Source organism: Salvelinus namaycush, chromosome 25, assembly GCF_016432855.1.
Source record: "Salvelinus namaycush isolate Seneca chromosome 25, SaNama_1.0, whole genome shotgun sequence".
In the NCBI taxonomy this organism is placed as follows: domain Eukaryota; kingdom Metazoa; phylum Chordata; class Actinopteri; order Salmoniformes; family Salmonidae; genus Salvelinus; species Salvelinus namaycush.
In genome coordinates this window covers 7,136,564-7,160,647 of record NC_052331.1, presented here as the reverse complement: position 1 = coordinate 7,160,647, position 24,084 = coordinate 7,136,564, and the positions used below count along the sequence as shown (strand labels likewise).

The 24,084-nt window shown below is 44.0% G+C and overlaps 1 protein-coding gene across 4 annotated transcripts in view; it reads right to left on the bottom strand.

Moving 5' to 3' along the window:
• Positions 1-746: 746 nt before the first annotated feature.
• Positions 747-24,084, bottom strand: part of LOC120020166 (transcription factor E2-alpha-like) — a 40,952-nt gene continuing 17,614 nt past the window's right edge. The window contains exons 5-21 of one of the 4 annotated variants that reach the window (XM_038963650.1): positions 23,562-23,637; positions 22,743-22,783; positions 22,329-22,458; positions 20,277-20,326; positions 16,232-16,334; positions 15,641-15,780; positions 15,365-15,503; positions 15,123-15,175; positions 12,337-12,415; positions 11,687-11,763; positions 11,325-11,504; positions 11,045-11,132; positions 10,782-10,914; positions 10,397-10,450; positions 9,406-9,647; positions 5,571-5,717; positions 747-5,466 (exon numbers count right to left, since the gene is read on the bottom strand). In XM_038963650.1, coding sequence (XP_038819578.1) covers positions 5,578-5,717; positions 9,406-9,647; positions 10,397-10,450; positions 10,782-10,914; positions 11,045-11,132; positions 11,325-11,504; positions 11,687-11,763; positions 12,337-12,415; positions 15,123-15,175; positions 15,365-15,503; positions 15,641-15,780; positions 16,232-16,334; positions 20,277-20,326; positions 22,329-22,458; positions 22,743-22,783; positions 23,562-23,637 — 1,725 coding nt within the window. In that variant the 3' untranslated portion in view covers positions 747-5,466; positions 5,571-5,577. Of the gene's footprint in view, positions 5,467-5,570; positions 5,718-6,554; positions 6,806-9,405; positions 9,648-10,396; positions 10,451-10,781; positions 10,915-11,044; positions 11,133-11,324; positions 11,505-11,686; positions 11,764-12,336; positions 12,416-15,122; positions 15,176-15,364; positions 15,504-15,640; positions 15,781-16,231; positions 16,335-20,276; positions 20,327-22,328; positions 22,459-22,742; positions 22,784-23,561; positions 23,638-24,084 lie in introns of all 4 variants that reach the window. The other 3 variants (XM_038963652.1, XM_038963651.1, XM_038963653.1) reach the window with 3 other exon arrangements.

The following is a 24,084-nucleotide window of genomic DNA, read 5'->3' as shown; positions in this document are numbered from 1 at the left end:
CACCTAATAGGTGTGTTTAACAAGGGAAATGGTTTGCGAATGTTGGCTAACATTCCATTTGCTTTGTGTTAGCCGCAACTGTTTGCTAAATGTTAGCAAACAGTCTGAAGGTAGTGTGCAGCGAGCATTAAGTGTCTGTTTCGTGTCTAAACTGCCGCTGTTGACTAAGTATTTAGCCAAATTTATCATTCTCACTGAGTCTCTCCTCTCATAGCTCTAGAATCATTGGAAATTGAATAAAACTGACATTGTATGGGGTCATTACTCAAAAAAATGCAAAGGACTGGAGAATATCAGAATTAGCCTGTAAATGGGAGGATACTTCCAGATCTGTCTTTAGTTGCCATGGAGTACAGACAGGTATACATTTATAGCCATATAGAATAGCCATAGACCCTCTTCCCATCCAGCACTTTGTCATTATTCAAAACATAAAATGCTTGGAGATGTTTTAAAACACTTGGGGCATTCTCAGCCGCTTCTTTCAGGCTACCTGCAGCACACACCTTCACAGATCTCAAATATTACGAGGCCTGAGGACTGAAAAGGAACAAATGGTTGTATTGATGCTAGGCCAGGCGGCGATTCAACTATATATCTACCTATTCCTTCTAAATCCATGAAGAGGGCGTGAGCGTGCACATCAGGGAGAAGGGTGGAATCACACTGTAGTAGACCTTCGCAGAGAGATAATCATGTTATTTTCAATACACAGTAGCCTACACACATAATAAAAGCAAATAATCTAAGTATGTTTTCAACCCTTTATTACAATGTTTTTTTTTCTCATTTAGGTATACAAGCTCAAAAAGACAGACATTGAAAAAATGTATATTTCTGTTATTAAAAATGGCACATTTATTGCTACATTACTGTTATATACACGACAGTTCTCAATATCTACTTTATATATAAAAAATAGGAAACTGGAGGCACTTTGAGGACAAATGGATTCTGTCCCCAATGTAAGAGAGACAGTGAGTTTTGTAGCAGTGTGTCCATCTGTTGAACAGGGCAGAGATTGGCAGACCATGAGAGGCCCCCTGGCAAAATACTAGTTGTGCATTTTGACAAGGGAAGTTCTAAGGATACTGTACTCAACATTCAGTTAATATTAACAAAAAGGAACACATGTCAGCGATGTTGAGTTTTCAAATCTCATTCGAGTAATAAATCAAAGACAATACGTGTCCTCTGTGAAACAGACAATGGCAGTTGAGGTGGAAATAATACATTACTGATACTAATGCTTAGGGTTTCACCTGGGGGATGGTTATTATGAAAGACAAACTGACAAAGTCAAGAAAATACTGTTACAATTCAGTATCACTCTGCACAGGAAAATACTGTTTAGTTGATAATTAAAACACAACTGGCCAAGTCCTGTATAGGTACACATACAGGATATGTCAATTTCAGATGTTTGATATGATAACAAAAATGAATCTCTGCCCTATTCAGTAGAAAATAAAGTTCAGACTGTTGCAAATAAAAAAATATGGACATCATACTCTACTCCACATGAGTATTGTTTCCAAATCGCCAATGGTTTGTACAGAAGATAAAAGGTCTGGGGACACCCCTATTATATAAACTTATAATAGGGCTCAGTAAATCAAAGCGGACTCAGTTGTTTGCCAAAATCTGAGATGCCATCACGAACTAACAGAAAAGGTGTAAAAAAAAAATTACTTTATAATTTATTTTACTTTGGGAGCTAATAAGAATAATATTCATAGAGATTTACTGAAGCATTGCCCCACTCTTCCCTCCCATGTCAACCTTGTTGATCTGTAAAAGGTTCTCTTGGAAAGCCATACATGCAGAGACAATCACAATTCATCAGTGTTCAGGCACTGGTGAGTAACCACTAACAATGATCCCAAAGTCAAGAGAATGACTAAGGATGCCCTGTTCATTAATTCCTCATACATCTTTTTCTGTTTGTTTTGAAATGTTTAACTAGGACCAACAGACATTAACAATACAGCAACTGTAGACCTCGCAAGCCGAAAGGTATTGATATCAAATCTAACTTGTATGAGACACTACAATTTTGTTCCTTTTTCAATAGTTTTTACTAAATGTTTGCGTGACAAAGCTTGTCAATAGAGCCCCACGGTAGGAGTCATAATACGCATAAAACCTAGCAATCAAACAGGGAAATGGTTCCAATTGTTTTTCCACCATTCATTTTTTCACACAGGGGATTTTGGAAACAGTTAACAAAGGGCTGCTGTGTTTCGTGTAGGCTTACCCTGGCCTGACGTTTCGACAACCATGTAAATCTCTCAGACAAGGGGACTTTAATCAATATATTCGGCTCCATTTACTCTGATTCAAAAATGCAAATGACCATCAAATTAGACCATGCAAAACTACAAATCCCTGCAAGCTCCTGCACACCATCTCAAGCTAACACCTTTGCTAACAGGTATTGTGTCAATTTACAACTTGCACAAGACAGTTCCCAGAATTGTAAATTTAAAGAAATTTAGCCAATTTATAAATTACAACAATTAGCTAACAGATTGTTAATCCAGAGATTACTGCCTTGATTCGGCAGTCTGGTCCAGATCATCATGGCATTTGGAGTTGTTTATGATCCGCCCCCATTTTTATTTGTTTTAAATACAAGCGAATATATTGTTAAATCACCTTGTCCTAAAAAGATTTACTCGGTTATCAAAACGTCACGCCAGGGTAAACCTACATGAGAACACAGCCCTTATTTTAAGTGCGTCTAAGATCCCTGACGGGAAAAATGAATGGTGGAAAAACAATTGGAACCATATCTCTCCTTGGTTTTATGGGTATTATGACTCATACTATGGTACTCTATACTTGGACATTTCCATTTTCCTTTGATAGTGAGTAAGTAGTAATAACTGGTATCAATTACATATACAGACTTTTTGCAGTTTTTTTCCTGAAACAGACATCCTCCAAATTACAGGTACTTCCAAAACAGGTTGGGGATGTTCTAGCCAGATTAGGAGTTGGCATGAACTACTTTTACACCAAAGCAACTGGCACGTCATGCTTTTCCCAATGGTAAAAAAAGAAGAAGAGAAGAGAGATCACTACGTTTGGGAGGGAAGAGAGACACGTAAAGTTTGTTCCTGGTATCTTTAAAATGAGTCGTCCTTACATTTAAACAATGTAAATGAAAAGAAAGTAAGCAATCCAAAAGAAAACTCATACAGCTATCTTACAAAGTAAAAAACAAAACGAAAAAACAAATCACTTCTACAAAAAGGAGGATCCTTACAAACAGGCTTTGTAAATTGTTCAAAACACCCAATGCTTCCTGTAATTTAAGGAACACAAAATTGTCCATCGATGGCAGTTGAATGCATTCAAGGGAAGATATCCATGACATTTCAGAATGCACACCACAAAATAAACCCTCTTGAAGTCCAACAGCCTTTCCTTCTGTACGGGAGAGGCTATACGGATACGCATGGTGCCAAAATGAATGATGCAGCTGAGGGCCGAGTGGAGACGAGTGGCTTCGGTTCAGTCTGTCATCCAGATGAGCCCTCCACAGCTAGCTAGTTTATGCTGGCTAAAACAGCAGCATGGTGCTAGTTAAAAAAATTACAACTTGTAAAAGAAAGTAATGTTTATTTCTATGGGCGAGTAACGACAAACCGGTGCGAATGACGTGGTGCTTGTCGGCGTGAGTTGCTTCCCACTGGGCAGCAGTATAACATATCCTCGGAGGTAGTTAAGGGGCCAATTTGTTCCATCCCACTTGATTTTATTTTGAGTAGGATAGCAGCCTACATGAGAAATAACTTGTACTACTGGTAGTAACCATCTGGATGAGCAATTACTCTGATTAAAACTGAACGATTCTGAACACTCTTCCAAGTCCCAACTTCGGCAGACAAGTTTTAAATTCTTGCTGAATTTTCTAGCCACGAGCATAAACTAGCTAGCTGGGAAGGTCTCTTCAGCGTGACTGACTGAGCTGAATCCGTTCAGCTCCACTTGACTCAGCTGCGCGACATACGCCATCAATTTGGGCACCAAGTGTGTCCATATAGCCTCTCCTCTTCAAACTAACTGTAGTCTACTGAAAACTGACATAGTCCGTCTTACATAGTCTTTTAAGGACGCATGACCTGGACATCTAGGTTTGCCTTGCCAACTGACGACACTTGCTCCACAAACGTGAAGAGGAGAAGGCAATGAAGGCAGGTGGTTGACTGAGTTTGGGGCAGAGTATACTGACCACGCATCCACATGGCCTGGCTGAAAAGAAAACAGAACCAGAGGGGCAAAGACGGGTACGGTAGAGGGAGTGGAGGGGGAGAGGCTTGCTCTGGTTCAGAGCACACACACTTCCTGCATGTTTTAGTCCAATCTCCCCAAGACAGAGTGAGGAAGTCTTGAGATGACCATGCCAGAGTGATCCTGTGGAATAGTAGGTGAACGGGGAGTGGTTTTCAGCTAGTAGCGAGTCATCATGACCTGTCCTGGGTCTCGGTATGTATTGATGAGCTCACCTTCCTCACTGGCAGTCCTTCAACTCCACTCATGGCAGTGACGACAAACAGATGAAGACAAAAAATGGAAGGCTTGTAGGATCCCTGGATCAAAAAAATACACACCATAATAAATCTTCAGACGGGCCTGTGTCTGGGCAGCCCTTACGAGAAGGCATAAACAAAGAAATATGGCCAAAGTTGGCTAGGGTTTCTTTTTTATCATTGTGCTATATAACAGCACTCTGCCTGCCAATTCAATAAGTGTCCATTCGTCACTATGACAGTCCAGTCTTTTCAATTCTGGTGGCTGGATACCTCAAACTCTACCTCTGTGTTTGACATTGAGGGGAAAAAAAGTAAAAATGATGGTGGGGATGACGACGACGATTGTAACTTGCCCAAGCCTTGGCGTTATGCATGTACATCAGGCACATAGTTACTCATACAGGTTAGATTCTGATGTCACCTTTTCTTGTGATGAAAGTAAGACCTACTTTTCAGGTGGGAATGGCAAATGACTATCAAAAGGACACAAAATCCTAGGTTGCTCACATGAGCAATTGATCCAAAAATACTATTTGATCCAAACAAATGTTGCTCCCAACACGTAAAGCAACTTCTTCAAAATGTCTTACAAAAACAAACAACCCGCAAAAAAAATCATTGCGTTTAAATATCCTCTGCCTGTGATCCAGTCTCTCCTTGGAGTTCAGGGTGTTTACTGTAAGTATTCTTCAAAACTCTGTGTGTATTGGTGTGTATGTATTGTGTGTTCATGGTCAGGAATGTGGCCACTGGCGTTTGTCAGTTTTGTGTGTGTGTGTGTGTGTGTCTGTGTGAGAATGCGCTTCTCCACTATATGTGCTAGCATATATAGAGAGCACCTTTGTGGATTGACACACACTGAGATGCATGATAAGAGAATAAGGCCACGTCTTCTAAGAGCTGTACAAATCAAGAGGATCAGGAGCTGGAAGAGAGAAACAGGGATTGTTATATTATGGTAACACACATCATGCCACAATGCATGCGATATGGACAGTTACAGTATGACAGCAGAGAATGACAACTTACCCAGGTGTTACATATGGCTGACAGAGTTGTGTCCATCGCCCCCTAACCCGGGGTGCCCCCCTCCCATCTGCATCTGGGGGTCCACCCCCGAAACCTTCTCTTCCTCCCTCCGCTTCAGACACGCTGCCTTGGGGTTCAGGTTACGCTCTTTAGGAAGAGGCCACACAGGTTAGAATCAGAGGGGTGGAGTGGATCTACAGGTTTTGGCTGAAACTTCAGGTTAACTGAAGGTGAGCACAATCAAGAAGATTGTCAAAGAGATGGAGGCAAGAGGCAAAACCATCAGGTTTCACAGTATAATCTAGTAAACGGAGAAGGTTAGGCGTATAGAAGAACGAGAAATGTTAAAAACAAAAAGGGTTAGGGTTAGACGGGCAAGGAAGGTATGATTAAGGTGTAAATGCTGCGAGATTCTAGTCATGAAAGAAATATTTTTAAAGTATATCATCGGAAAGCATGGAGGACAGTAGACCAAAATGGTGAACGGAAGACACAGCTGGACAGGAAAGAGGAACGACCAGACGGCAGCAGTGGTGAGATCATTAAGTATTTGACAGAGGTGCAGCCCCCATTTTCCCCGCCTCCATCGGCATCTCTTTTTGCTCGCCCCTTTTCCATTATCCAAGAGAATAGAAGGACAGTCAGAGGCAGGTGAGTGCATATAGAGGTGAGACTGCTGGTTGGGTGGTTGAGTGGAGGTAGAGGGCCTATAGGTGAATCATACTGGATCTGGAATTTTTGGTAAGGAAGCCTTCCACAGCTAAAAGGAAGCCCTATGTCGCACCTGCATCTCCAGGCATAGTATGATCTCTTTAGCCGTCATACTAGTCAAGTCCCAGTTGACTGGTTGGAGGCGGACATTACTGGGTTGGTTGGTACAGGAATCCCTACTTTGTACCTGCTTCTCCAAGCCCAGTATTAAGAGCTAATTGGCTGAGTGAAGGTGGTTGGCGGTACTGGATCTATTCGTAAAGAGAGGCCTACCTCGGACCTGCTTCTCCAGACCCATTATGACCTGCGCGGCCTGCTGCAGGATGATGAGTTTGGTTTGGGCCTTGTCGCTGCACACGTGCACCTGCACCATCTTGCCCAGCTCCCTGAACGCCTCGTTAATGTCACGCACGCGCACCCTCTCCCGGACGTTGTTGGCCGAGCGGCGCTCCCGCTCGCGCTTCTCCTTCTCCTCGGCCGTCAGGTTCTCATCGTTCAGCGAGGCCGTGCTGCAGCTGCTGCTGCTGAGGAGGGAGGAGGGTCGTTATGGTACACCCCAACACCTGCCGCTTTTACCCTCCAAGTTGCCCCTAACTACAGCCCTAAGGACAATTTCTGCGGAAAGTTTCATTGGATAGCAAATTGCTGTTCCAGGGTCAGTTAGCTCATCGTTAGATCTGATCCTAGACGAGCATTTAGGGGCAGCCTCTCCCTGGAGTGTGACCTCAGAGGGGCTACAGCATTCCCTGCACACTACTCAATTCACATCCTAGAGCAGACGGCCTGGTTGGCTGAAGGTGACAGCAGTCATTATTTAAGTGCCATATTTGGCCAGGAGGCCAGCAGCAGAAAGCTGTGGAGGTCCGGATGGACAATGTATTCCAGTGAGGAGGATGGGGTCACGGATGGATGATCCCAGTGGAGTGGCGCCAAGGTGCAGGAGAGCGAGAGATCGAGCGGAGGGATGGACCGCCAAGGACATGGTACTAGTAGCCTTTTTTTTTTTTTTTTTAACATGGAGGAATCCTAAGGCCAGAGCACTACTGTTACTGTCAACGAAAGCACCGCGTAGGACCTTGCAAATGACATTCACTTCCGACGAAAGAAAATTGGCATGTAACAACAAAACCGTATTCGCAAAGCAACTTTATTACTTCTCGGCAGACTTTCACTTGGCCAAAATAGATCATTTTAGGGTTCTTTTGTCAAATTGAGCGTTTTGAATGTTGAGCCGTTATGGGTTGACAACTATCAGACCAAATGTTCCAAATGGAATCTGACAAAGCCAAGACTGTGTCTTCTGCTGATCAGGGTCCAGGGTGGGAGTCAGAGGATAATATGAGGCCTTTGGGGGGGGGGCTGTCAGTTAGGAGGTAAGAAGACCAAGGAAGAGAGGGAGAAAGAAGGAGAAAGAGAGCGACACACCCTCTGGCAGGTCTAGATCATACACAAGGCCAGAGAGGAAGCCAGGGGGGAGAGCTTGGGAAACAGGACAACAGAGAGCTGAATGCCACTGGTGCCTCATGTTAAATACATCAGCGGCCATAGATGTATTTATCTGAATGAAAGGAAGCTGAAGTCACTGCTGCCATCTGCAAAAGTAAACGACGAAAAGAGGAAGAGGGAGGGGGTTGAAGAGAGGGAGAGGGAGGGGGTTGAAGAGAGGGAGGGGGTTGAAGAGAGGGAGGGGGTTGAAGAGAGGGAGGGGGTTGAAGAGAGGGAGGGGGTTGAAGAGAGGGAGAGGGAGGGGGTTGAAGAGAGGGAGAGGGAGGGGGTTGAAGAGAGGGAGAGGGTTGAAGAGAGGAAGAGGGAGGGGGTTGAAGAGAGGAAGAGGGAGGTGGTTGAAGAGAGGGAGAGGCGTGGAGATGACCAACGAAATCAGTACATTAAAAAGGTTAACATTTGACAAATAAGGGCATGCAACAAAGACATTGCAATAAGGAAGTGAAGGGTTAAGTTAATACATTGAGGAGGAATGGGATAGGAGCAGAACAGTGAGCCCCTCCATCCAATCACAACCTGTGTCTGCATTTGTATAGCCAATCAGCAAGCAGAATACAGAGAGGGGGGGGTCAATGCATAGAGCCAGACACAGATAACAGTAACACACTTGTAGAAACAGAAGTGGTGAGGTCTTGTTTTTAAAACAACTTGAGGGGTAAATGTCAAATGACAGCTGCCTGAATTTCTTTCTTTTTTTGTGGATAACAGAGGAGACAAGCCCATATAATTTAAACCAAGAGAAATAAAACAATACTAGAATGTAACTTGGGACTGGTGATATATTGCTTATGAGTGTTTTACATTTGGAAAAAATGTAAAACCCCCCCCAGACAAAAAAAACACATCTTCACACTTCAAAATTGGGCCATTAGCCAAAGCTGATGAAACGAATACAGAAGCCATCATCTGGTCCTGAAATCATTTCAACGTGAAGTGTAAGATAACAATGTTGTTAAAAAGAAAATGTGTGTTGCTATGTTCCTAAGGCCTCAGACAAGAAGCACAGTGATTGGACACAGACAGCGATAGAAGCAAATAAAGGAAATCAGAGATGTAATGTTAATATAGTGGAAGGTGAGGCAGAGTCACATGAAGCATATTTTACAGTGGAGACAGCCCAGACAGACAGCCCCATGCCATTTAGAGCAGGCAACACATACTTCACCAGACCAGACATGAGTTCAGTGCTGGCCTGTATGTGTCCACAGCAGCAAGGCCTTATAGGACTGGAGAAGGGCTAGTCCCAAAACAGTCTAAATAGCCTGCTTCCTCATCCCCTTTCCTCCCATCATCACTGATCAACAAACACAACTTGATGGTTGGAAACTAGTCTAAAGGCAGAATCTCAATACTTGAAAGTGGCTTCCCCTCCTAGTCTCCTCTCCTTCATCTGCAATGATCTAAAAACACAGAACAGGTGAAAGCAATATGGACTGACACCTTTCCAAATACATCAATGAAGGAAGAGAGCCACAGAGACCAAACCATTCAAGACTATCGAGACACATCCCAGGGCCTTCAGCCTGAAGAATAGGAGACTAGAAACTCAGAATTTTTACGCGGCCCTACCCTGGTCTTTTCTCCTGTCTAAACCTGGATCCCCCAGTGACAGCACACTGACCTCGGACTTGCTGCTCCAGGTTGAGTATAACATTAACGGCCTGGTGCAGAATGAGCAGTTTGGTCTGGGGTTTCTCATTAGTCAGGTGGAGCTGACACATGCGGCCCAGCTCCTTAAAGCCCTCGTTGATGTCCCGCACGCGCAGACGCTCGCGGGCATTATTCGCCACCCGCCGCTCTTTCTCCCGCTCCACCTTCACCTCCGGCGGCAGATCCTCTTCGTCCTCGTCCTCATCATCACGACTGATGACAAGTCATTGTGGGCCACGGGGGGAAGGTTTGGTTGGAAGGGGGGGATAGAAGACATTACATGGGTATGACTGACATATTTACTAACATGGACAAGACTGTCCAAACAAGTATTGTTTCGTTCACGCTAGATAATTACTCCATTTTATCATTCGGGGAGAGTGCTGTACTACTTTGTGGACTATGATTACAAAAAGTACTTTCTTTAATTAAGTACTTTGGGGCAAACTTGTTGCTAGAAACTTTACAACAAAACAGGACTTTATATAAATCATCAGTTACATATTTCTGACAGAACATAAACAGCTTTCCTTTATAAATGTAGAACATTTTCCTATGGTAAAAGCCAGGTTTACATTCATGAAATAGCTCTGACATGATACCGTCTTATTTAACTGAAATGCAAGGCAACAAATTGAACATTCACATTCATAATACTTACGCCATCAGATATTAAACTCAGGTTATCTGCTTCAGAGATTGTATGCTATACGAATGTGTTATAATTTCAAGATTTTGTACAAACCATTCTCAAGGTACTAACAGCACGGCTCAAAAAAAAAGAGAAAAAGTTTGCTATGCCTGAGAATAAAACATTTTTACGCTGAAATTCTGCCCACAGTCTAAAATGGTTCTGATATAATCCGTTTTTTAAAATTATTCTCAAAATAATTAAATAGCCATCTATATTTATGGCCACACCCCTTTAAGTGTGAGGCTCACGTGATTAGATGCAGACTTACTCTGCTCCCGTGTCTGATAGGGAGGAGGAGAAGGTCTGGAAGGAGAACATCTCTCTGAAAACAACGGTAGACACGAGGGCAAAAATGACAACAGTGCTACGGAGAATCACCTCTTTTTGGGTGCTGGGGCCGTGTTAAGTTGAAATAACGATGGCAAACCTGTACTCCCTGAATACATTTAATCATTTTCAAGCAGCAGATAATTTAAATCATTAAATAAATCATGATAATGTTTAGTGAGTGAGAGTTTACCCCATTTATGACAGTGGCACAGACCCCACATACGCGCGTCTCAAGTTAGGATTTGGCCGAGAGAGACGGACTTCAAATCATATGGATGTGTGTGTTTCTGATATGTTTTATCGCTATCAGAAGGGTTAGTCACCTTGTTCGAGTGCGGGCCTTCGAGTCTTTCTTCTCATCCTCTGACTTGTCAGCCACAGAGGAATTCTCGTCATCCTCCTTGTCCTCCCTTTTGATGTCAGAGCCACTGGATGAGTGTGTGGAGCGAGGGAGGCCTGAGGGAAGATTGGGGGGGGGGGATAAGTCAATGAAAAGCAGATAATTTGAGAAAGAGAGATAGTCACAAACATTGTGTGTCTAATGAAATGATGAGGAAAAGAAAGAGTGAGGGGGGAAAAAACTCACTGGTGAAGCCTTCGGGCTGGCTGCCAGAGGGAGGGCCGTGATGACCATGCACACCCCCACCAGTCGAGTCCTCGTGGTGGTTGGACATCTATAGAGCAGATGAGAAACATGGTATTAGGCAAGTAGACTGTACTACGGACAAGTAGGTGTTACATTGGTATCACATGAAAGAGGATGTACATACTAGTGTGACACTAATCAATGGACATAACACCCTAAACCATTACACCACCCATGTGGCTAGATATGGCCACTATGTATTTATCCCTCCTGTTCTTACCAGGTTGGGCAGTCTGTTGGCCAATCCCAGGCCAGCGTTGTTGAAGGCCTGGGCGAGCCCTCCTATCCCAGCGCTGAGGAGGCTGTGCATGTCAGCCAGCCCCCCTGGACCCCCTTGTCCCCCGGCGTGACGCTGGAGCACATGGATGGCCTCCTCCAAACGATCCTCCATCTTGTTTTGCTGTAGGGGGGAGGGGGAAAGGGCGGGGTTAAGTAAAACTAATGAGTCAACACTGTTAATTTATCGATTTTAATTCATCCAACTTGCTTAGGATCAAGGTGGTATTTTTGATCCTCTAGTGCTGTTACTCATACCAGTGCCACTGCACACATGCATGGAGTTGAACATGATAAGTTACTCACCAGAGCCTGCAGTCCACCCTCGAAGTTTGGAGAGGGTGTGGCCTGTCCCGAGCCCCGAGGCCACTGAGAGGCAGAACCTACAGAGGTAGAGACATTGAGCATCTGGACAACAACCTTACGGGTCTGTGAAAATATAGTCGGCGCTAACGGCAAGAGTGGGTCTGTCCAGCTACCAGGCAAACGGTCCATACGGCTAAAAAGCAGTCAACCCTAAACCCCATTTCAGACGTCACACTCAAAGCACTGTTGTCAAGCAAGAACCTAATCCTATTACTCAGTTCCACTCTAAGCCAATAGATGGAGCCATATTATCATTGTAATCAGTGTCATTTAAGCTTCCTCTGCCTCTGAAAAATATATTTTCTTGTTGTTTTCCATGTGGCTGTAACCTTACACCCCAGGATAGTGCCCCCTAAGGCCTAAAACAGGTGTGATCTCATAGGTCAGTGATTCACTAATGTTTTTGCCCTTTCACTCACCCAAAGACTTAGCGAAATAATGCCTTATTCCGTCGTGAATTAAGACTGGGCTAGGAACTAGCAGTAGGCTCCAACCCACCATTTGGGAAACACAAGGCTAAGTTAGACTAAGGACTAGCTAACCCAGGTGCAATCCTCCTAGCTACAGGTGTATTCTCCCTGCCCACTCACCTGCTATGGCCTGGGGAGAGCCCACTGGAGTAGACGGAGATGATGGGAAGGTGTTGCTGTTGTGATCTGAGGGATAAATCTACACAGAAACAAAAAACATGAAATGGTGGGTGTTTCTCAATATGCATACTACCGAGCTCCACACTCATGTTCCAGGTGCCTTCTTAAGGGACGTTCTTGTGGAGGATGAGAGTGTGGAGAACGCATAAAACAGTACATTTGAGAAGCGCTCGCACTCCCCCTACTGTATTAGCTCACGCTTCACCTCCACAATCACTGAACCTTCTTCCAGCCAGGACAATGGCAACAATAGAGACGAAACAAGATGTACACAAAGCAAACATTTTATTTGATAGTTATCAGCTAGATGTGTAAATTGTTGTTATCTGGCCAGCTAGCTAAACATGGAAAAATGACCTAAAATGAATGTTATGCAAGGTACAGTAGATTTTAACTCTTTGTGGGTAGCTACCTAACACTTCTTTGTGGCTTGCCAGTTAGCACTACAAGCAAAAATGACCTAAAACCAATGTCATCCAAGGTAGATGTAAATTCTTCGTGGATATCTGGCTAACTAACAGTAGTAGCTAGCCAGTTATCACTACAGACTTACTATGGGCTTGCAACCTACAGTGGGTATTGTAGGCAGGTAACCATGCCAAAATTTATACAGCATGTATTTATTAACGTATCAAGTTAAAATATTGTAGTCAGGCAACATATGAGATGTGAATAGGCAACACTTCATTCCAAAGTCGGAGTGTATTTTCTCGCGCGTCAGCTCAAATAATTGATTTCAAGAAAATGTGCGTAATTTTTTATGTGGTTGCTTCATATTTCTTTGCATACTAACCATTGAAGCAGTCACGAAGTACGCATTCAAGAAGTGCCCTCCGTGCTCCGTTTCGAATACTTTGATTTGGACTCATGCTCCAATTTGCATGCTAAGAGCATGGTAGTATGCAATTTGAGAAACACCACTCAATAGTAAGATCTGTGACACAGAGAACTACATAAGACTCAGCATTCTCTTTTATTTGCAGATAGTTTTTTCTAGGGCTGTCCCAAACGAGAAAATATAATCGTCGACCGAAAGTCGGCTGTTCTTTTGACCAAATCGATTGGTCGACATTTTTTAAACGTGTATTTTTCCCATATATAGACACACCCAATGTGTTTTAATAAAATCAACTATATACATTGATCTTGTCTGATGCTTTAAGCTTACGGTTTGATGAAGACAAGTGCCTCAAGAGGGCGCCAGAGATCTAGATAACCAGAAAAAAAAAATATAATAATCTGACCCAACTATTGTCCTCCCGCTCCAGCTGGTTTTCGCAGATTCTGCCATTACTCTCCTGAAGGTGCCAGTAAAAGGCTACACGAGAAGTCGGCAACCTTTTTTCATGTGGATCGCCAATTTATCAAACTATTTCTACCGATCTGCGTGCCCCTTATGATTTTCATTAGCACATTTTCTTGAAACAGTTTAATTTAAATGTATAATAACATCTTCATATCTCAAAATCATTGTCATGGGGTTAATCAAAATTCTATCCAACTCCAAATGAAAAGGATACAAACCTAAAAAGTAACTTCTATTGCCATCTATGTAAAAATAGTCTACATAAAGCCAAATAAAAACATTGCAGCCTGCAGGTAGTAAATATCCTGATAAAAATAAATATCCGATGAATCACAATGTTGCAGACAGACCATGTGTAGCCAAACTTGAAACATTGTATCAACTACTAACTTGAGTTCTGCCCGAAGCATGTGCTAGGGAACGTGCAACGTTGTATAAAATATTCTGGGCCCTCGAGAGTTTCCTGCGCCAGTGAGCTCGGGACAGACAGTTGTAGGCCATTTGCGCAAGGGATAAGAAGCAGTGCTTGACTTGGGCAGGAGTTCACTGGAGCAGAGTACCCGACACCTCAAATTTGTCTTGATTTGTTTAACACTTCTTTGATTACTACATGATTCCATATGTGTTATTTCATAGTTCTAATGTCTTCACTTTTATTCTACAATGGAATGAGTAGGTGCGTCCAAACTTTTGACTGGTACTCTATGTAAATGGGGAATTTATGTACACTAACGATCAAAATGCAAACAATTCACACAATGAAGTTATGAAACAATGAATGTGCATAAATTGGCGGGGGAGACATATTCTGGAGAGAGAAGTGCATTGTGCATATGGTCAATCTGACATCTGCATTGGCCATGCAGCATTTAAGGTGATACGGCCTCAGAAGAAGTTAGGGCATTCATACTTCTAGCGCTTCGTGGAGCAGAGCAGAGCTGTTTTCAAGGAAGTAAGTTTGTGTTTATACAGGATGTACCGCCCCCACCTACCGTCAACCAGTCATGTCAATGAGGAGCTATACAGAGCCCTCTGCATTGTTACAAAATTTGGGAGGCGATGTGGTACAGAGCTGGATTTGGCCTCTGCATGCATCTGGAGGCTCTGCAATTGTGTCACACTGTCCATATGGAGCCCCCGACCACATTTTCGTATCAATCATAAATTGGCTTTTAGTCTAGGCCTCAGCAATGGATTAGTTCACTGAGACGGGCACATATATCACACACACGTTACTGCTCGACTAACACAAATTTAGGTCGACCAACAGACTAACAAAAAAAGAAAATACAAAATAAATAAATCGACCAGTCGACTAATTGGGTTCAGCCCTAGTTTTTTTTCTTGGTCTCGGTGGATCAATCAACATGGCATAATGACTGAAGACTATGGTTGATGTGGTCTGTGCGATTCTACTCACCGATGCCAGGGCTTTGCCGATCTCATCTCCTGAGCTTCCTGTCCCCCGGTTGGCTGTGATGAAACAATAAAGTAGACAGCAAACTATTATAATTGACATTTCCATTTTGAAGAACATATAGAAGTAAAGGGAGAAACAAACAAAGGAAGGGCCAGAAAGTGAGAGAAAGAGAAAAATAGACCGAAACAGGAAGCTATATAGAAAAAGACAGTCTACATAGTGTCAGTGGTAGACAGTCATACCCATGATGCTGTCTGTTCCGTTGATGGGGGAGGTGTGGTTGGAGACTCCATAGCCAGTGGATCCTGAGTGGAAGCTCCCGTTCACCTCGCTGCCGTGCAGGGGGTAGTTCTGGGGCGAGAGAGGCAGCGGCTGGCGTTTCTGCACAAAAACAGGCTTAGAGTCATTCTCTGTGTTTTGGGAGAGAGCGAGATGACAGTGGTGTATACTACCATCTTATGTAACCTTTATTTAAACAGAGAACCTGTTGGTGTATGCGTTTGTGACAGAAGTCTCACCAGTCTGTCCTGGGGGTTGATGGCTGTGAAGGGTGTAGGCTGGCCCAGGTGGGGGGAGTTACCCAGCATGGCTGTAGAGTAGCCCGGCTGCCCCATCGACCCGCCAGAACTCCATGGGTCAGGGGAGGGGTGCAGGCCTTCTGTCAGGGGGAAACCAGGGGAGGGTAGGGATGGGTGTTTGTGTGTGGACAAAAGAGAGGGTGAGCCCCAGAGGGACGAGCAGCATCCAGAGATAAGACAATAAGGGGCCACAACATATGAAGCATGTCACATCCGCCTGATGACTTCATCCTAGTGTACAGATAGACACACAGGGCAGGCGGAGGATCACGTTAGCTCGGGGCTTTGGCTCACTATCACACTGCCAGCAGGTGTTTCCACAGGCAGAAATAGAGAAAATAAGACAGGAATGGGTCATCGCCATAGACATCACTGGTCAGCTAATGCATTATTCAATTGATTAACCTCACCTAAAACGGTGTTTTGTTCCACTTTCTCCATATAGCAGAGTTATCACTAGGGGCCAACCCACTCTGATAAGTATACTGTGTAGTTTTGGCCCCCAGACACGATCTGGTATAAAGTAATGACCTTGCATGTAGAAGGAGCCGGGGTAGGCTACATTTCCAGGCTTGGAGGCAGGATACCCTGCACCGTCTCTGTTATATTCCTCTCCTGAGGCCGATGCATACACCTACAGAACACACACACAGTAGGGAGATGAGTACGTCAAACGGACTATTTTCTAATAATATTTCCCAATTGATTGGAAATAGTAGAGATGGTGTGGTCAAAAAAATGTGTATCGATATCTTGATTAGGATACCCATCCCTCCCTTCATACCCTTATAGCATTTATCAATATAGCATTTATCAATTGTTGTTTTTTCAATTGAGGAGTATGTATTTTTATTTATCAATTCAAATCAACAGCCTCTGACATTTGAGGACACTGGGTCATTGACATATCTCTAGAACTAAGCAGTGTGGCAGGTTTTTTAACAGACTGAAAATAAAGTCCACAGACACACACTCCCAGTCTTAATACGGCAACCTTTTGGCCACATTAAAAGACTACTACAAGAAAATTCTGGCTGCATCTGAAATACATTTTCTCCTTTAGTTTTACGTAATTATTTGGCCTATACACAGTACAGCCCAAACTCTGTACACCTGTATAATCTGCTGGAAAGTATTCACACCCCTTGACTTCACCCACATTTTGTTAGGTTACAGCCTTTTACAAAAAATGTATTCAATTGTTATTTTTCCACAATCCACACACAATACCCCATAATGACAGAGAAAAAACAGGTTTGAAATGTTAGTCAATTTATAAAACATAAGAAAACAGTGAAATATCACATTCACATAAGTATTCAGACACTTTACTCTGTTGAAGCACATTTGGAAGCGATTACAGTCAAGTTTTCTTGGGTTTGACGCTACAAGCTTGGCACACCTGTATTTGGGGAGTGTCTCCCATTCTTCTATGCAGATCCTCTCAAGCTCTGTCAGGTTGGATGGGGAGCGTTGCTGCACAGCTATTTTCAGGTCTCTCCAGAGATGTTCGATCGGGTTCAAGTCCGGGCTCTGTCTGGGCCACTCATGGACATTCAGAGACGTGCCCCGAAGCCACTCCTGCGTTGTCTTGGCTGTGTGCCTAGGGTGGTTGTCCTATTGGAAGGTGAACCGTCGCCCCAGTCTGAGGTCCTGAGCAAGGATCTCTCTATACTTTGCTCCGTTCATCTTTCCCTCAATCCCGACTGACTAGTCGCCCAGTCCCTGCCGCTGAAAAACATCCCCCCAGCATGATGCTGCCACCACCACCACGTTTCACGGTAGGGATAGTGCCAGGTTTCCTCCAGACGTGACACTTGGCATTCAGGCCAACAAGTTCAATCTTGAATCTACTTTCTCATGGTCTGAGAATCTTTAGGTGCCTTTTGGCAACTCCAAGTGGCCTGTCACGTACCTTTTACTGAGGAGTGGCTTCCGTCTGGCCACTCTACCATAAAGGCCTAATTGGTGGAGTGCTGCAGAGATGGTTGTCCTTCTGAAAGGTTCTCCCAACTCCACAGAGGAACTCTGGAGCTCTGTCAGTGACCATCGGGTTCTTGGTCTCCTCCCTGACCAAGGCCCTTCTCCCCCGATTGCTCAGTTTGGACGGGCAGCCAGCTCTAGGAAGAGTCTTGGCGGTTCCAAACTTCTTCCATTTAAGAATGATGGAGGCCACTGTGTTCTTTGGGACCTTCAATGCTGCAAAAGTTTTTGGTACCCTTCCCCAGATCTGTGCCTCGACACAATCCTGTCTCGGAGCTCTACGGACAATTCCTTCGACCTCTGCTCTGACATGCACCGTGGGACCTTATATAGCCTTTCCAAATCATGTCCAATCAATTGAATTTAACACAGGTTGACCAATTAAGTTGTAGAAACATCTCAAGGACGATCAATGGAAACAGGATGCGTTGAGTCTCATAGCAAAGGGCCTGAATATTTATTGAAATAAGGTATCCGTTTTTATTTGTAGTAAATGTGCAAAAACTTCTAAAAACCTGTTTCGCTTTGTCATTATGGGGTATTGTGTGTAGATTGTTGAGGATTTTTTATTTATTTCATCCATTTTAGTTTAAGGCTGTAACGTAACAAAATATGGAAAAGGTCAAGGGGTCTGAATACTTTCCGAAGGCACTGTAGGTTCAATACACTGCCTTGAACTAATGACATGGAGGTTTCCATTAACCCAGCACAAACTCCTTATGATCCAAATACCTGACATCCTCTTAATGCTCTGTTACCAAGACAACAAATGGTTTCTTTAATGGTTGAAAAAAGCCCTCAACTTACTGCTTCTTCTCGGTGATCTCAGGGCCTTACGGCTAGGTTTGCGATATGTGGTGTGTGTGTTACACACATGATCAAGTTAGGTCTGGTTAACACACATGATCCAGTCTCCTCTGTGGCTTGCAGAGCATCAACCATAGGATTGCTAGTAGTCTCTGGCATGTCACTAAAGAGGTGAAGGTCCTGAGGTTGTGCACTAGCAGAGCCCTCAGAATCACCTCTATTCTGGCAGGGGTTAGAGAATCAAACTATGCGCCCGACAACTCAGATCTTACACAGTGAAGTTTTTTCTGTTATTTGATTGAACAGAGAGGAAGAGACGAGGAGAGGAAGAGAGGAGGAGAGGTACAAAAGGGAATGGAGAGATGCACTACTAATTACTGTGCCATCTGCCCATTCCTGGACTGCAGCCAACTCTACGGGCAGCTGGGATAGAGGGATGGGGGAGGGAGAGAACGAGGGGGATGGAGGGGGCGAGAGAGAAACAGAAAGGAGGGTAGGAGAGGAAGTAGAGCACACAAGAGAGAGGGAGAGAAAAAAGATAGGGAGTTGAAGGGAGAGCGACAGAGGGAGAATAGGAAGGAGAACAGGGGAAGAGCAGAAACGGTATAGTGAAGTCAGGTAATGGCCCGGTCTGCATGTCATCCCTTAAGTAATCTGTGGACGAGGGTGCTGGGCTGGAAGGAATGCAAGCACATCTCTAAAATAAATGGCCCTATAAACATGACCCTCTATAAAAACATGTCTAAATAAATGAATGGGTGAATGAGTAGGGCTCGGTTTATTTTTTCACCTCGTCGGCAGTGTAAAGGCACACAGCTGTGCGTCTGGAGGCTCTCTCTCTGCCAGTTAGGCTGCTGCTCTAAACACCAGGGAGAAGCCTGCCATGCCACTGGGACTCTGTGTGTGTGTGTGTGTGTGTGTGTGTGTGTGTGTGTGTGTGTGTGTGTGTGGGGGGGGGCTTAGTCTGGGTATTGGGGTGCACACTCAGTGACGATGAGGGCTGGGAGGCATTTTAAGTATGGGGGATGCAAAAACAATGGGAGCATTCCTGATAATGGGTGGGGAAAAGGTGTGGATATGGTTGGGTAGGTGGGCACATTTTGGGTTTGGCGAGGGCAAAAGGTCTGAGATGGGTGTGTGTTCTTAAGGGGCAAATAGGCAGACTAGGGTATGGCAGTCTGGTAAGAGGGGGGTAATGGTGGGGCTGGAGAGGGGGACAGTTTTACAGGCTTTGGTGTTCCATTTATATTTCAAGGTTGGACATTAGCACAATGGGGGCACCAATTGTTGTCACCTGGTTAGTCAGTATGTTACACCTGTGCTGGCTTGTCATCTTGTTAGTCAGAAGATGTTTCAACTGTGCACAGATGATATTTAAGAGTGGCTGGCCCAGTGCTCCAGTTGTCTTGATAGACGCAAAAGGTTAACACCTTTAGTTGGCTCTCTATTTGATTTCCAGAAAAACATTCCTTTGTCTGATTTCCCTGATTTGTTTTTCCCCCACCTTTTTTGGTTTGCTTCCTGTCTTTAAGTTTGATGTGTTTGTCTTCTTCTTTTGTTTGCCTCTTAGTGGTTAAATTTAGTGAGTGTCTCATGGTGAGTGTCTTTTAGGTCCCAGTTGTTGTTGCTATGCAACTTTCAGTGGACCCCCCTGTGACTGTCATTTAGAGCCCCTCCTAAAACCCCACCTGTTTTGTTTTAATGGTTGTTGTCAGTAACTCTGTTAGTTCCCTCTTCTGTTTGAGCGACTTTTGGTTTTCATGCTGGGGAACGTAACAGTACTTACCGAAGAGGGCAGGCCAGGAGGAACTTTCCTGATCTTTTTTGGCTGGGCATCTGACACACACAATGAAACAGAGTTATGAAAGCAGTTAAGGGCATTCCAAATAATTTTCCATTTGGTAAGCGCTGGGCTGGTAGCTATATCTGTCTTTATGGCACATAACTTCATCAAATGTAATCTAATCTTATACAACCAATATGTTTATGCAGCGGCCTCACACCACCTCTCCTTCCATTGAATCCCCTACAGGTTTAGCAGAAGTGAGATTTCTCAGGTTCTTATTTTAAAGCTAAGTAGGAGAAGTGAAGGTAATCACAGTCGGAAATATGAACCAGAATAAAGAGCAACTCCTCTCCTTTGACAGTAAAAGTGGAGCGGATACGGTCATGAATTCCATGTGATTTTGTACAAAGAGGTAGCAATTAGTCGACAGTATACATGTAGAACTAGGGCTGGGCGATTTGGCCTAAAACGCATCTCTAACTTTTCCACGATATACATCTAGATTTAAAAAAATGTTCTCTAAATAATCTTATTTAGGTAAAATGCACTGCATTTAAAACAGCAATAATCGAATGAATTCAGAACTTGGGTCAATTATACCAAGGCTAAATAAATGCCTTCCACAACCATAAGACCAACTCATAATTTAATTATTTTATCAAAATAGTAGTACCTGCTTTTTCTGTTGTTGCAATAATCACTGATCTGGCTTTCAGGTCGGTCTATAAAAATGACCTTTTTGTAACACATTTAACCAGAACCATGCATAATGCACCCCCACTAATAATGTAGAAAATACCACCGGTCTCAATCTCTCAAGCCAAGCCCACGTGCTAGCGATAAGCCGGCTAATATTCATAATTTAAACGTTTAGTCAACTTGGATCTAGGTATAATTTCACCAGCTCTGAATTCAGCTACAGTTGTAATGAACACAGCCTGATGCCCGTATCCAACTGTTTAAAACGCCATTCTAGCCTTTCCACTTTGTTCAGATGTTGAAATCAAATGGCCTACCTTATTTCTCAGAATGAGAACGAGTTGCCAATTCCTTATACAATTGTCTTATGATTATTGCACATTTATAATACACAGACTAAACGGCTAGTATAACAATCTTGATTTGACTAAAATGCTGCTAGCGATACGTGGTACCGTAATGCGCACAAAAACTAAGCATTCATTTTTCAGAATGTGTTCATTGGTACATCCGTTTTAGTAGTGTCTGCTCTGCTCGAAATTTGAGGAGTTGAAACAAACAGGGGATGGTTGGAAAGGTTAATGTCTCCTCTATTACAGTAAAATATTGTCTCCGTGTGTTGTGGGGTCCATATGACCGATTCTGTTGGACCAAACCTTAAATGAAACCGTTTGTCAGAGAGGAAGAAGTGATCTCTCACCATTGTTGTTGTGAGTGGTAGGGGGAAGGGCTTGGCAGAACGAGACGAAGCGAGAGGTTTCACTCTGGCCAAAATCTGCCCAGAATAAGCCTAATGGGTTTCTATGCGCTTATTTTGAACTTAAGCTTGTCGCCTGCGTTCACCACCTTTGGGACAACATCGACTCCCATTGTTAAGGCGGAGACATGAGCATCTCGTAATTATATACAGATCTCTGGTGTAAATAGGAAGGTGCACAGCACAGATGGAGCGAACAAGACCAAAAAGACAACATGAGAACAAGAGGGCATAAACGCTCACAAAAACGAAAAAATCTATATATTTTTTTAAACCTTGATTCTGCAATACTGGCATTTGGAATATCACGCAAAAACATAAAATCTGAATTAATTTGATATATCACCTAGCCCTATGTAGAACGTCCGAGATTTACAACAAGCATTGCAGTAAGCATTTAAATAGAAGCTTCAATCAACGTTTTTTTTTAAAGACCCTCCAATGTGGCCACCAGGACAATTGGCACTGCGGCACTGCTTTACATTAGTATGTCTATTCTACCCGTTCTAATTCTGTGCACCATCTTCCTTGCATGTATCCATGCTAAGAAATAGTGAGTGTTTTATGGGGTAATATTCAGTGGTTTCTGTCCTTACCCATGCTCTCCTGGGTGGGTCTCCTGCGAGGGTTGAATTGGGAGGGGTAGAACTGGGAGCCAGACTTCAGGCCCGAGGGTGACAGGGCATCAGGACTGGGCATGGGCATCTCACTGGGCATAAAGCCCGGCTACGCAGGAGAGGAATGAGAGAGAAGGAGAGAAGACAAGGTCAGACACACAAATACTGCATGGGAGATTATCCCAATGTGGAGAGAGGAAAGAGGATGAGAAGGTCGACGGGAGGAATGGGAGAGAGGAGAAAACTCAGGGATGAAAAAGAAGATGGGACAAGGTGGGCAGATTCACAAGAACATCAGTCAGAGGAAGAGACGGTAGCTTCAGAGGGGACACGGAGAAAACACATTTGACACATTGGAAGAGAAGCGAGGTCAAGAGAGGAGTGTGATTTTACCTGTGCGCCAAAAGAAGAGTAGGGTCCTCGCTCAGCTTTCCCTATAAAAACAAGAGGGACAATCAGGGCAGGCCATCGTAAAAACCTTTAAAGCCACCTTTTACGCATCTCCAGCACATTAACACCCAATCTGGGGTGTTCCCCTTTCTCCAGTTGGGTGACCCCCTACCCCCCCTATCTGCTGCCTGCCTGCTGTGTGGTGCTGTATATGAAGTGTTGTATTTATGGCTTTGGACAGGCGCAAAACAACAAATTGGACCATACCATCCTACCCAACCCAACCCCCTCATCTCTCCTCTGACAGCTCAGCTGAGATACACGCTATAGGCCACACTAATCCTCTGGCAGAGGTTTGTTTGTGCTTGGGTGCACCTAAACCCCTAACCCCCCTTCCAACACACAGCCTAAACACCCTGTCCCCGTGTATGCTCCTAGTCACCTCCACACACGTGGAATGCCCCTGAAGGAGGTCTCTCATATACAGCGACAGTAGGTGAGGTTCTCGCACACACAGTCTCTGTATCCTCTGAGACACACATACAACTGCATCTCCATTCACTCGTGTGCGTTTCAATTTACTCCCCTAAAGACGTATCATTATGCAGTCACATCTCCTGGTCATTTATTGTAAATACAGGGTGGCTTACTGCAGCTCCGAAAGCCACACAAGACCACAGGGACCTGTTAGTGGGTTTACTTTGTCTTGGTGGGGCCGTCAAATCAGCTGAGCTTAATTAAAGGGATGGGGAGAGAACCTGCTCATGTTCCAAGGTCTAAACCACAGACCAGGTTGGAGGAAATGTATTCAGATTTCCTTACCAACGATCCCCGAGCCGAACAAGGGGGTGGAAGCGAGGCCTTCGTGCTCGTTGTAATGAGCTCCTTCGCCATAACCCTGGAGGGAGAGAGATAAGATGAAGACTTAAAATCAATTGCTGCTTCTTAAAAAAACAGATTCAGTATGCCAATCTTCAACCAAACACACTGCGCATGTGGGCTCCTTGGGCTAATCTATGCTTAGGCGATGTCAACCTTTGTACGATCGTGATTATGTACCCGTAAAACATTGTGACATACGATGCTAATCACCCCTATTGGCCAGCCCCATATATATTTTTCTGAATGACAACAATACAACACCAGTTGGGCTATAGTGCAAAATGCAATGCAACTGAACGAATCATAATGAAAGATAATATTTTTGAAAGCCTGGACAGAAGCTAAGTGGAGGCAATGGCAAATCTTTTCTGATATTCCTTTCTGGTGAAGGAGCAGAACAGGTTTGTGTGTGTCGGTCTGGCGTGTACATGATGGAACAGTCTGATGAGGAACGGGCTGTCTT